Genomic DNA, 15128 nt, shown 5'->3' with positions numbered 1-15128 from the left:
TTTCAACGCGGATTCGAGGAGTGCTCCCCCTCGTTGGACTAAGATTTACTCTAATTCTTTTTTCTCGTGGTACTACACCGTCATAATATTGCGTACATGTTGGCAAGTTTCGCTGTTTATAATCAGTAAAGACTTTTACATGAAACTGAGTAGACGGCATCCAATTTAGTAAATCACAACCAATACATTTTTTTGCCAGGAAATCTATATTACAAATTTATCTTCTTCAGCAGCCCCTAGTCTCAGCCGATCATGAAATTCCTCCCCATTTTTGAAAACCCAAAATTTCGTGTGTTTTTTCCCCCAAGAGACCGCTTCTGAATCCTGTCCTAAGTCAGCTAAATCCAATCCACCCCGTTACTCCGTTCACACCACCCCCTGTATGTTATGCCTAATTCTTCACAGATGTTCTCTACCTTTTCACGTTTCCGGACCACAATTTTGTGCGCATTTGTGAACTCGCTCATGCGTGTTACATGTTCCTCGTACCTCATTCCACGTGATTTTTTCAATCATGTAATATCAGGTAAAGAGTTTTGAATATGAAGGTCCTTATTAGGCCTACACATCCTTCTGTCACATCCTTTCAGCTCGATCCAAAAGCAGACGTCTCTAAAAAACACGTGTGTCATGGTGGTACATTTTCAATCTTCGTATAACGAACTGTAAGATAAAAATTTTTCAAGCATTCCCTGACTTTTGTCTCGAAATATATAAATTTATTCATTGCTTATTTAATGACGCTTTTTAAATACCTCGGACTATATATAATGAATTCAAAAGGATGTGGAAGGAAGCGGTCGTGGCCTAAATGTGCCGAAGGGACTGAGGGAAACCTCAGCCAAGATATCTCATCTCGAGGCCGAGACTTGAACCCGGTACCTTCCGAATACGACGACAGCGTTCGACCGAAATATGAAGAGATCTTTTATTGCCATGTAGTGGACTGAAAGAAATGCAACTAGTATTTACAAAATTTCGTCACTTATTCCATTCAGTCTCTAGTTTTTAATAGTATACATTTTAATTACGTCAAATTTGCCGCCCCCAATAATTATCGCGTTTCGCTGCATTGCCTTGTCTGTAATGCTTAAAATATAAATTTTTAATAAAGAATTCGTAGGTACTTTTATGCTGTATTGCCTCGTACATATTTCACATTTCGTTACTCGCTTCAATACAATATAAGCTTATATGCGTAGGCTACAGTTTGTATTTTGTTGGGCCGACATGTTAGTTTTCATTCGGCGAAGACATTTAGTTAAGAGAAATAAAATGTCTAAGATGTATTACCCCAACAGATTTCAGGGAACTACGTAGTTGCACTACCACGTCTACAACCAGTTGTCATGTTAGTGTCGCCTACAAAGATGGAGTTCCGTCTGTTGACGTGACGTTTATACAAAGTTTAGTGAAAATCCGTCAGTCAGTTCAAAAATTGTTAGGAAACACACGGGCATATTTCATGCAATTTTTTTTGGGGGGGGGGGCTGAGATTTCACTCACTTCCGGTAGGTACTGACGTATGAATATGTGGAGCTTTGTCTACACTTTCCCATACGTCTTTCGACGTCGTGCTTAAGCAATGGAGACGTTTTACTCTGGCACGTGGGTTCACCGCGTTCAAAGCGCAACTCGCTTTAAGTTGTACCGTGATTCCTTTTACGCCACCAGAAAAGAAAACAATTTTAAATCATTTATTTATTTATTTTCTCGGGAACACGTGTGCTCACTTCCTTTTAACTCGTAAGTGGCATAAACCGTGATTTGAGCGGCCTCTGTTCTAACAGAAACGGAGGATAATTTTAAATTGTTTTTTTCTCTCTATCCTGCGTCAGCTTCACCGTCAAACACGTGTTAGGCCGGGCTGGTTTCCTTAGAGTTCTGTTCATAAGTTCTGATTCATCTTCCATCTCTCCAGTGGATACGAAGCGAAGTTTGAACTGGTATGTCTTGACTCAGTCCGAACCGCGAAGTAAACACCACTCTTCACCATTACAAAGATCAACTGGTTAACGCTGTTTAAGGAAATAATCGCTGTTTATAGTGAGAATCATAGTTCGCCTGAATAATATTAAAGATTTCAGTCCGTACCGCGAAGTAAACACACCTCTTCACCATTAAAAAGATCAACTGGTTAACCTTTTGAAGTCAAAGCTCGTCTAAATATTACGTATTTACGAATTCAGTCCGTACCGCGAAGAAAACACAACTCTTCACCATTAGAAAGATCAACTGTTTAACGCTGTTTAAGGAAATAATCGGTGTTTATAGTGAGAATCGTAGTTCGGCTGAATAATATTAAAGATTTCAGTCCGTACCGCGAAGTAAACACACCTCTTCACCATTAAAAAGATCGACTGGTTAACCTTTTGAAGTCAAACCTCGTCTAAATATTACGTATTTAAGAATTCAGTCCGTACCGCGAAGTAAACACAACTCTTCACCATTGCAAAGATCAACTGGTTAACGCTGTTTAAGGAAATAATCGCTGTTTACAGTGAAAATCATAAGAAACACATAAATAAACAAAGTGTTACTGATGTTAAAGCAGGTGGTACATATAGTTACCACTGGGTTTTATAGGGTATTCTTCGTACAACGATCGTGAACACATTAGTCTCCTGACATAGGAATTATGATTAGGACCACGTGCGTTTTATCCTCCAATGGTAGAACAGAACACAACATATGCGTGCGCCCTCTGAGGTGCGTGTACATAGTCATCTAGGGCCTAGATCGTAGGTTTCAGAATGAATTTAATTAATTAATTAATTAATCACTGTAACTACGATAAAAAGGCGACAGAAAAAATAAATAACACAAAAAGAACGCTAAGAATGAGAAGAAAGTAGACATCTATGCCATAATCCCCTTATAGTTTATTTCGTACGCTCTAGGTGGCTTCTAGGAATCGAGACGCGACGAACACTGATTAGGCAGTAAAGTGTGACCACTCTTGTTGAGGGGGGGGAACCTATTTTTAGTGTCGAAGCTTGGAGCCTCTCTTTATTGGACGAAGCAACATGGAATTTTGGCTCGGTGTAGAACGTTCGCGTAGCAGCGTTTTAGTTCCGAAACGAAGACGCCTTATTTCGTATCGATCAGTGTTTCGACCGAATTAAGTTGCAAGGATTATTTGCTGTGACGAATTGACAGTGTTTTCGAAGACGATCAAATTGCGTGTGTGTCTGTGAGTAACATAGTATCCAGTTTCTTTCACAGAATGCGCTATCGACATTTGAGTACTTTACCTTCTTTTAAGCATATTTAGAAATTTGTTTTAATAATCGACGTCTTATTTGTCGTGAAATTTGCAATGACGTATTGCACGCAGCTAATTCCATTGCCTTTGTGTAGACCACAGTTCGATGTTTGTATTTATTTTATTTTAATTGATACGTTTGTTTCCTGACCACTCTACGTGATTCTATTTATTACTGAAATGTTTGTGTAGCTGATGTGAAAAAGTAGTGCCAACTGTTTTATATAGCGAAGATAGAAATATCGCTTTCTCTGTTCGTAAACATAGCCTGTGCATATCGTGTTATAAAATACTTAAAATATACAATAATGTGTTTTGCTTTGGTAATTAAAACACGCGAGTCATTCGTACAGCGTTGCAACACGACAATATTTTCCGTTTAATAATGGCTTAGTGGCGGTGGTCTAGCGGTCAGAACGCTGGCCTAGTAATCCTGGGGTCCCGGGTTCAATTCCCGGTGGTGCCCGAATTTATAACTTGTGTTGGGCAAGGCCGTGGTCAAGGCAACACGGAGTTTTCCTCCGTGGCATCCCAACAATTACTCCATTCACACACAGAAGAAGGCAATGGCAAACCACTTCTGGATCATCTGCCAAGAACGTATATGAACAGGTCCCAGTCCGAGAAAAGGATGGACGGATCCTGTTCATATGGACCTCTCCTCAGACACCCAAAACGAATTTGTAAATTTGAAAAACTTTACTCGTATTTTAGAAAACTGGACATGTCAATAATATTGATTTCAAAGCCTGACGTTAAACAGTATCTTAAGCCAGTTACGTCCTTGTCTCCTCCAGTTTTATCTTATATTGTCCATCGAATTGTTTTCTGGTCTTAGAAGTGGATACTTTCCAAGAGGTTTTCCTCCGAAAATTCTGTATGCATTCATTGTTTCCCCAGCATAAAAGGACTTTATAGATCTTATCATAAATAAGTATAAATGCCAACTCAGTTCTAAAGGGTTTTGACGACGGTAGATTACACTTAAAATTATTTGTTGTCAGGACTTTTTCAATGGTCTGTTTTTAAAATTCACGACGTTTCGGAGGCTGGTTCTGTCTCCGTCTTCAGGTGAGAGGTACCGATTCCGTTGGGTCCCTTAGAAAGAGCTAGCCTCTGTCACTCGTCCAGTGGAAAAAATTATTATAATTATTATTCGAAGAAAAGTTCGGACATAAAACATTTGGTTGAGATCAAATACGCGGACGAAAGTGGCATAAGGATGCTGCTTCGAACAAGTGGACAGAATTTGACATAGTGATCCTGAAATTTAAATAATTTTAACTTCTAGTGAAATTAGTAAAAAATCAAAACCGTGACTGTCGTGGTACGGCAGTGTTCCACGACTCACGATTTGAGAAACACTGACAGAGAAGGTCCAACTTCTCAGCGTCGCTTTTCGATTTATGTCGGACTCGCATTCAAATTCAGTTCACGCACAAAGCGACTCCTGAGGGCGGGTGACCGACCACTGGGGAATTTTTTCTTAGCTAGAGTAATTTTCAGTATCACAGGATTGAGAGGTAACCTAGAATCTAGCTAAAGCTGTTCTGCTGTACTCTAGTTAGCATCGAATGCTCTCTGATGAAACAAATAGACTTCTCTGCCCTAGATCCTTAGAAATGTCTAGCTATCCGTTCACACTTTTTATTTAGTCGTGGTGATTCTGACGTGTTTGTTTGTTTGTAACAGAAGTTGAAATTCTTCAATACTTAAAAGAACAAAATGTCTAAGAAAAACGAGAAACTTTGAATAAGGACGTAATTCTTACAACATATTTCAACTTCTCTTTTCTTAATAATTTCCCTCGACCTCCTTCTTCGTATTCTTCTTGTAACCCACGGTTTTATATATTTTCTTCCCTTTTTAATAACATACTAACAGTAGCAGCCACAGTCATACTGTCCAGCTTTCAGACATAAATTAAACCCGAATTACTTCGAATTAACAACATGAAGCATAATCATTAATGACCAAAAAATTACTGGCCTTGTGTGTAGGCTAAAGCTCATTACCCTTCATACAGAATCCCACAATTATTCCTATCCTAAGCCAGATTAATCCAGCTAACGCCTTCTTGTATTGTTATTTTACCATCGTTATTAATTTTGTCAGTACAGGTGACGTTTTCGTAAGATTTCGTGCTAAATTCTGTTTGAATTTCTCATCTGTCCAATGCCAAATCTTTGATTTATCTAAATTTGCACCTTAGCTGCATAATTTTTATAAACAAGATACCCAAATTTTGTTACAAAAAAATTTTGTAATACGAGGAGTAAATAAAATGGCTGTTAACAATTGTTTATTTACGTAAACTTGGGGGAAAATGTTCTCCTTCCCCCTCACACTTTAGAACATCATTAAAGCGATGTTTGTTTTCGTAACTCCGCAAAGGGGGCGTGTTGTTGAAAGGATCATTAATGAGATTTGTTTTTTTGATATATACGCGATGCATAAAAATGATTGCGGTCGCTATAAGACATTCAGAAATGCAAACGATTCTGAAAAACACTTTCTCTCTGTTACTCGGAATATTTAAGAAAGACACACAATGAAAAAAATTTTACGACGCTAATAATTTTATTCTAAAGAAAAACTAGCCGCACAGAAAAACTACATTAGACAGTTTCAGGATGTGGGGTCTCTCTGAAATACCGCCACGTTTTCGAATCATTAAAATAACACAATATAAAACAAAGCTGTCTTTCTCTAGCGAAGAGGTTTTAAAAAAGTTTAGTTTAACGTAAAACGTTTCTGAAGGCAAGGCTTCCGTAGACTGCACAAAGGCACCTAAAACAAATGACTATCATTTGTGACCAAGCAAGTGTTTCCTTTGTTTGTCTTTTGTTGTACATTACGTTCTTTAAGGTTTCTTAACTTTCTTTCTTCAATGTTTGTTTCCCTACTAAGTTAAATACGTAAAAAAAAATATTAGTAAATTGTGCAGGACAATTATTAACTGCTGGAAATTCAATGATTTCTACTCCTGAAATGAAGCCAGAAGGATCCCGTAAAAATATTGTTGCAAGCGCTTCGTGGCAACATTGCAAAACGAAGGGGCGATGTCACTCCGTCCGTGGGCTCATAACCTCTTTTCTACGCTGCGAGTTCTGAGCTGTCTTTTCTCACCTGTGCTCCGTTGTTTGTATTGCGACATTGTACGACTTTTCTCTGACCTTGAAGCACTCAGATTGGTGGTGGCTATTATTGTGTAAGTCGCGATCTTGTATTGTTTTTTGTCCTGAATGTTTTGTTGTTTTTGTGTTGTTTAGAGAGTTAGTAATTAGGACTGAGTAATCTGGATTACTCATTAGACACATTAACTAATGTGTTATAGTGTTCGGAGGAGCATAGCGTAACAGTTCATCTGTTCACGTGTTTGCGATGATTTGTATCTGCAATAAAGCCTACTTAATCCAATCTTAATCTTTCTTGATCATCGTCTATACCGCGTCTATATTTGGGTAAACACTTGGCTTGCGGGTTCGTCGCAATTATAGGCAACTTGATAGCAATTCTGCAAGTCATTCAAAATGCATTTTACCGCAAGAAGTGAATATATTGGCTGAAATTAAGACTCTTTGTCGAAAAGCAACTGAATTTTTAAAACGCAAAATAAATGTTCAAGCAACTCTCTTTACGGACTCGACGACTTGAAATTCTATCCAAAACTGAGAACTGAGATAAATGTTTTCAGCATGTCGTGGGCAAGACTTCTGACATGACCCTTACGATCCGCTCGCAACGTTCCAAGTAATTTTCTCACATCTGTACACCTTGTTCAAAGTCTGCAACCAGTGGATGGTGTAGCAAAATTCGACTAATCCGTTTTTCTCAACCATCTTCTGGTCACTGATGGAACAATACTTTATAAGGAATTATGGATACCCGCATTATGTTCAGCAGAAAGGCTTCCAGCTTCAGTTTACAAATACTATTTTGCGCGGGAATAATTGGCGATGAGTTTGTAGGACCCTGCCATCTACTGATTCCACTCTGGGTGCCTCATATTAACATTTGTAAAGAAGTTATTTACTCCAGGCACTGGAGGATACATTGGCATAGCTAAAAGCCATACGGATTTTCTGCTCATTTTACGCGATACGCAAATTAATTTTTAGACTCTTGACTATCCAGATCAATGGACGGTATGAAATTGGTCGATTTTTGTGGCCTATGCGTTCGCCTGATCTCACATCTGTCGATTTCCACCTCTGGGTCCGTCCGCATAGCACATTCTAGGCCTAAACGAAAAGTGACGACACACATCGAGAGTTTGTCGTTTTATTAAAGCGGTTTCGACGACAGAACGGCACATTCCTGGACGTCGTGACGTATTATCGGCTCCACATAAATCTGTTATGCATTCACACTAATGGAGAGCATCCTGAATAACTTTTGTTAACATTTTGTACATCAAGACTCTTGAAGTCACGTGTTTATATGACATTTTTTGGTTTCAGTTCGTGAATAAACATCACACTACTTTATTTTATTCGTGTATGTTTATTCATGTACTTCTGTAATTGTGTTATGACGATGATATCGAAGTGATTCTGGGACTGTTTCGTATTTACTTAACTTCGTCTCAAGATTGGAGCAGCGATTACTGTACAAAATGTTTACTTAGCATATACACGTTTTTCTGTCATTACAGATTCGTGCCTTTGGATTAATTCCGAACGTCCTTTGTAAAAACGTCCACTCTTGTCTATATAAAATGGTCATCGATGCACACTGCCGTGTATTTCAACACGAAACACCCTGTAGAATTTCAAAGGTCTTATTTCTCAGGGCGATCTACTCGATTTGTTACATCCTTCGCTAATGTAATAATTGAAAATTGTTGTTGGCTATGTCTGTTGGATACCAGGGCTACAAAGGTTTTGCAAGATATAGATCTCTTGAGATGATTATGTGAGAAGGTACAGAAAGTATACGCCGTATACAAACTGTGTCAAAGTGTTTATTTTTAAGAAGTGCATTAAAGTTTGAAGTCATGAGATCAAACGTAAAGTGACTTGGAATTATAAATTCTACTAATGAACCGTGTCCAACTTTAATTACTGAGCAGAAATGTGACGAATGAAGGTAATCCAAAGTTGGAAAACTATTTCAATAAAACACATGAAATCTAAAAAAATATTAGCATTCAAATTAACAGCTTAGAACTCATATATAATACTCAGCAGTGACATGAAAAGGTTAAGGTGCTGAAATCTGAAGTTTTCGAAGTATCAGCTTGAAATGTGCGCAATTTTAAAAGTGTACAGCTAGCAGTGTACAGTGCACTGGCAAGATGGCGCCTCGATGTGAAGTAAGCCAGTTACTGCATTTCATTGCGTGTGTGATTAAAGCTGTTTCGTTTGCATCAACCGTTTCCATCTTCATTATTCTCGTTGCATCTGGAGTGTCGGCTGGAATTATTTATGATTTCGCGGATGGGAGAACCCCGACTCGAGAGATAAAAATCAAACAGGGCAAATTGGTCGGACTCAGACTTGAAACGACGTTTAACAGGGACCTGAAGCCCGTGGACGTGTTCCTGGGGGTTCCGTACGCCGCTGCCCCCACCGGGTCCCAGCGGTTGATGCCTCCAGGTTCCCCCCCGCATTGGATGGGAGTGAAGATGGCGCACGAGTTCGGGCCCGTCTGCCCGCAGAACGTACCCGATCCGAATTCGAGGAAGATGTCAGAGAGCCGAGCCATGTACCTGCGTAGACTTGTGCCCTTTCTGCACAACCAGAGCGAGGACTGTCTCTTCCTCAACATCTACGCGCCGGCCCAGAACAGAGGTGAGTATCGGAACCCAGACCCGGGATTTTATATCTCCCGTGTTCTTCTACCAGAAGACAGCCATCTTCAGACTCAAATCCTACATTCCAGCCCCACTCTTTCAGATAAGCGAAGCTATTTCGGTCCACTTCGAGACGCTTCTAAGGTTACTAGGGCAATGCCAGATTTATTGTCGTATTTATTCTAATGGTAATCCAAGGGTTCGCATTTCTTCTGTCCGCCCATATTTCTCGTACGAAACACATACTTTGCAATATTTTAACACCCTCCATGATGCTAAAACACTTACCGCGTAAAATTTACGTTAAGTGCGTGATTAATAAGAATGAGAAGCAACAGATTTATTTATGAATGTAATTGAGTAATGTCTGAACCTGTTAGCCTGACATTTTTAGTGTTTAATTTTTGTATTATGGTCGTCAAATTTTGAACTCATAAATATGAACTTTATTTTTAATGTGCTTACTTAATTATAACCAGAGGCGTGGAGAGGAGGGTAAGTGTACGGTGTTGACAAACGAGAGTGCGCTGTCCAAGACTGACGCAGTCAGAGTCAGTCTTGGGCAGTCAGGTGTAAGCGGATGACCTGTCATCGCAGGTCTGTGTCGACAAGTTTCCCGTCACCCCCAGGTCTTGTGATTTCATTGACTTCAACCATTTGAAGCCGAAGCTCGTCTAAATATTACGTATTTAAGAATTCAGTCCGTACCGCGAAGAAAACACAACTCTTCACCATTACAAAGATAAAATGGTTAACGCTGTTTAAGGAAATAATCGCTGTTAACATCGAGGATCATAGTTCGTCTGATTAATTTTTAAGAATTCAGTCCGTACCGCGAAGTAAACACAACTCTTCACCATTACAAAGATAAAATGGTTAACGCTGTTTAAGGAAATAATCGCTGTTTACAGCGAGAATCATACGAAACGTATAAATGCAAAATGAAGAGTTGTTGGTTGTTGAAGTCGGTGGGACGTGCCACCGAGCTAATCGAGATTTGTACCTTTAAGCTTAATTGCAAGTGGTTTATAAAAATCCACCCTTCCGTCGAAAATAATTATTCTCTGCTGGTCACGTGAAATAAGACGAATGTAATATAAGCCGCAACGTGATGTATGATTTTGACATCTTGTTTAGTTTTTATGGATTTTATGTATAAATTATACAGTTATGGCATAGATATTATTTTAGAATGAATGTAAGAGAGAATACTTAAAATAAAATATTGAGATATTTTCTCGTGACAGGATTTTCCCTCTTGTATTCAGAAACAATTACGACACATGAACTCAGGGAATGTGTGTTTACAAAGTTGGGGTTTCTTTGTAGAAATTACTAAGCTTACTTTTCCTGTGTCACAGATTTATGTCATACAAATATTCTGTTACTAATATATATTTATTTAATATCCGTTTATAATTCAGTAGTAAAATACAATTTACCTCATGAGTTAGTTTGTTTTAAACGCTCGTAACTTTAAATTACCTACCTAATCACTCAACGATATTAAGTTTTAGTTTAGTTGTGGGACACCCTGTATATATGTGTGTGTGGGGTGTGGTCGGGGGTTGAAATGCGCACTTTGACGCGTGAAATATATTAAGATATAATCTTGATATTCCCTCATTCCTCGGTCCTGATTGGCCCACATATAGTCTGTACATCGAACACATTCTACTTCAGCCATGAAGATGGAGAAAACTGTTTCTCCGAAACGTTGGCATTTACCGACGAATCTACGCGGCGCCAAACCCAGAAGGACGGCGTAATTGTACTCAGAGCCGAGAATCGCAAACCTCACGTTCTGTAATTTCTTATTCGACGCTATAAAACCTTCTCCTTTGGTAGAGTCACGTTAACAACACATGTGGAATGTACTGTATGGTGTGATGTTACATTCTCTTTGGTGCACATGTTTGCAGGTTCCTTTGAGCGCCGTCTTTTAACTATAAACACGAATTTCAATTCCTTATAAAACTAACTCAGAACCGACTGATGGAAAAATGAAAGGACAAAATGAGCTTAAAATTGTTACAATAAAGAAACTGAAAGTCGAATCATCTCCTAACTTTTCAGTCTAAAATATTACATTTTTCTTCTCCATTCTTTGTAAACTTTATTGAAGGCTGCTTTGTCTCGCTTCTCTATTACAGTAGTACCACAACCAGAATAAAGTTTAGACGAAATTTACCCCAATTTTGGATTATATCTTGCTGAACACTAAACTTATTTTGGAATTCGGGATAGAGCTGATTTTTGCGACTCACTTAGGTTATATGTTAACGAAATAATTCAAATCTTGACAGGAAAATAAAGTAATTAGATTAGGTCGGATATCAACACAAAGGTAAAGTGTTTGCATGAGACAGATTTCACGTGATACATTTTATTTAAATAATTGAGGTTGTGTAGTTTCGTGGGTAAATACGAACGTTTCTTATGAACATACTATTTCCATCTTCGAGACAGGAAATAGAATTTTTTTTTCGACGAAATTAAAATTTTCGTAAATTAGTCATCTCAGTCGCATATTACGTTTGTTTCACAACAGTCTTTTCGTATGACTGAGATTTCCGATTTGGTTGAAGTACATCACGAGCGAACATTAATATTCTGATCGTATGTGACGTAAGCGCGCCACGTGTATGTCCGATATTTCTGTAGTGGCATTTTCACCAAAGCAGTTGAAACTCTTGTATCTTAATGACCCTGTCTCTTGAACCACTGCAACAGTTTCCCTACATCTGGTGTTATGGTCTTCCCACACGAATATAAATTACTGAGAATATACTCTGAAGTAACGACTTAAAATTTTTACAAAAGGCAGAATTTGCTTTTTACTTTCTTTCGTAGCAGACAAAAATATCTTCTGTTATGCACTGTCAAAATAAAATGTTTCCAATTTGTAAAAACCTACAATCATAATAATAAGGGCAGTATAAATATAAAAATATCGTAAACGGTGACGAATGTAAGAATGTCTTTAGTCACATTTTCTGCTTGAAATGGATTAACCATCAACCTCCTTAAGAATTTTTACTAGAACTTTGAATCACTCTGTATAGTGTTTTGGTAGCTGAATAAAACTAGCATGTTCTCATTCCTACCTTCGTAAAATATTAGGCTTCTTATATTAAGAAATTTCTTTATATTCTTATGCCGATATTAATTAAGTTATTGTGTATCAGATTGGATTCACTTGTCCTATAAATGTCCTTAAACTTGTTACGAAAGTCTCCCAAATTCATTTGGTTATCGTGTTAACTAATACGTACCAACATAGTTCAGTGACAGTTCGTGCCAAAAGCATCTAGCGGTCAGTGACATTCTGGCAAAGGTCTCTGTAATTCTGCTGACGTGTAGTTACACTCAGCTGTAGAACACAGAGTCTTTACGTTACCAAACTAAAGTACTTCTATATTACGGTACAGTCCACCCCATTCTTGGGGCCAAGGCATATTTGACGGGAAATTGAAACTTTATTTTACTCAAAATATAACCAGCACAACGCCACTGACGGTTTTACGTCAAAAAATTGGTGAAAGAGTTCGTGATATTTTTCTGGCTTCCACTGGGTTGTTGTTCTTTAAAAGCATAATTTTTCGTATTCCTTATTTCACTTTTATCCGACCAACCCTTAACACTGCCTTTCCTCCGTATCTTTGTAGCATTTGACTTCCTTAACTGTGTTCGGCCTGGCGACTGTGTTCAAAGCGAATTATCCTTCCGTACTTGATGTCAATTAGTTGCTCAAGTTTGCTTAAAACAGTTTCATCGAGGGAAACTTCCCTGTTTTGTCAAACAGAAAGGGAACTGGGGGTAATAAGTGGGGTAGAAGGATCTGTAACTTTTTTTTTTTTTAGAATTCTTTGAATATCACTTGCTACTGTACAAAACTTACATTTCAAAACCAACATTCCTCCCACATTATCAAGTTCACGTACGCTGAATCGACTTGGAATGTCGCCATTTACACAGCTGATTCCAAGTGACAAACGAACTCCCTCTGTGAATCGCCAGATGAGGTTTCGTACTGTGAATGTTCTATTTCTTGACGCAGAATTGTTTGGTATACAATATTTTTACAACTCATTGTTCCATCGACCTGTGTTAGAAACGTCATGGCGCTGTATCGAACATGATTATTTTTCCTAACGGTACGTCTGTGTTATCACGTATGTTAGCGGATGGCGGCAGATGGAGATTTTACTAATCCTTGTTGCATTCGTCATTATTAAACATTATTTTCAAAGGCAAACGCCTGTTTGAGTTTATAACTTTTATAAGCCGATACTCGTCTGAATAAGGCTTGATATAGTTCAACCCCCACCCGAAATAAAAAAAAGGCAGCAGTAATTCATGTTAAATGATTTAATACCGTGTATATGCGTGCGTATGTTGAATAGCATAACTCGAAGTTTTCTGCGTTGTAAACCAAGTTTCGTTTCCGGCTGAAGAAACCTCTGCAAATTTCAATTGCAACAAGCAGACACTGGTTATTTTATTCCCTGATGATGGAGGCAGCAAGGAGCTCCGAAACATGTGTAAACTTCTACAAGACTGCACGGCGCAATAACCGAGAAGACAGCCATGTTCCTACTCGCCGTCGTTAGAACATCAAATTCTAATTTGTTAGACGCTTGTGGTGTCGGAAATTCTGTGTTTTCGTTGCATCTAGAAAGATTACCTTCCGTAATCCTGAAGGCCTGTTTCCGTAGACTCATTTGTTCGTAAGTTTCGCTGAATTAAAATATTGACGTATTTCCAGCCTTTTTACATTGAGAATCTGACTGCGTTCCACACTTTTGTTGAATGTGAATAGGGGATAGGAGAAAACGTCTAAATGCAAAGACTTAAAGTAAACAAACATTTTGTAGCCTCTGAAGCTATTACAGTCATGCAGATAAAAATATTAATTGAAACCAAAAACCGAGCTACCAACATCGGAAGCACTCTGCAGACTGCGCCGTTTTTGTGAACGAATTGATGTCTCCTATTACGAGACTTCGAAACGAAAAGTAAAATTGTGTGTCGTAAAGAAACACGTGATATTCTGGCCAGAAAGTTTCCCTGCCACACCGCAGAACCAGAAGTGAATCGGAATTTTTCAATCGACCGGGTTCCCTTGGTACAGAAAGAATCCGGAAGGCGTTCCGTGTAGGGGTGTCATCGCGTTCCTCCCCTGCCGCTCCCTTCTTCGGGACGAGTCTGCCAAGTATTTTTTACCCGCGGTCCTGTTCGTCGTAGTTAGTTAAACGTCAACACATCTGCATGTCCTTTCACGACAGCTGTCCTCATGAGAGACTTCGTCTCACACGATCAGTCTACATTTCTCTGCCTGCCGATAGAATTATTTATGGACGGTACTTGAAAATATGATTACTGCCCTCCTCTTCAACATCATCTCAACCTCGGCGTTACAGAAGTATGCAGTTGATTAAACGTCGTTAAATGAGGTAATTATGAAAGTGAATTACTCTGTGTAGTGAATATTGTATGCACCGTCTAGCCTTTTCAGGCCTTAGAGAGAGAGAGAGTTAGGAAGGAGTAAGGAGATAAAATTGATGGAGAATAAGCATCTTATAGTTAGAAGGTTCCCAGGCAATGCCCGCTCGTCTTCAGGTCAGGATAGAATCTGCTTGAAGAAGTTAGGGTGATAAGTGTAGTGACAGGTTGCTAACAGAGACGGTGGAGCTGTTATGCCACGGATTTAATTTAATTTAATTTTAAGTAATTAATTTAGCGGCCTCCACTGTAAATGACGTAAATTTTGATGAATTTAAATCGGAAGGGCTGCATGAGAAGCTTGCAGTGGCAACTTGGAACTTGGGAACCATCTCAGCATTTGCTTGAAGACAGAGGAAAACCAAGGAAAACCTGTGTCGGGATGGCGTTTAAATAATATTTAATAATTCAGTCCGTACCGCAAAGAAAACACTACACTTCACCATTAAAAAGATCAACTGGTTAACCTTTTGAAGTCAAAGCTCGACTAAATATTACGTATTTAAGAATTCAGTCCGTACCGCGAAGAAAACACAACTCTTCACCATTACACAGATCGAC

General features: G+C 38.7%; 1 protein-coding gene across 1 annotated transcript in view; it reads left to right on the top strand.

The window, feature by feature from the left end:
* The window catches only part of LOC110835177 (uncharacterized), a 282316-nt gene that overhangs the window by 226595 nt on the left and 40593 nt on the right, over positions 1 to 15128 (top strand). Inside the window, exon 5 of the mRNA XM_087343172.1 lies at positions 8786 to 9060. Within this exon, the coding sequence (XP_087199298.1) occupies positions 8786 to 9060 (275 nt within the window). The remainder of the gene's footprint in view (positions 1 to 8785; positions 9061 to 15128) is intronic.

Source organism: Zootermopsis nevadensis, unplaced genomic scaffold, assembly GCF_977971745.1.
Source record: "Zootermopsis nevadensis isolate Lab colony 2312 unplaced genomic scaffold, Znev_1.0 Znev_ptg000005l, whole genome shotgun sequence".
In the NCBI taxonomy this organism is placed as follows: Eukaryota; Metazoa; Arthropoda; class Insecta; order Blattodea; family Termopsidae; genus Zootermopsis; species Zootermopsis nevadensis.
Note: the sequence above shows the minus strand (reverse complement) of the source record. Positions and strands in the feature narration are given on the sequence as shown.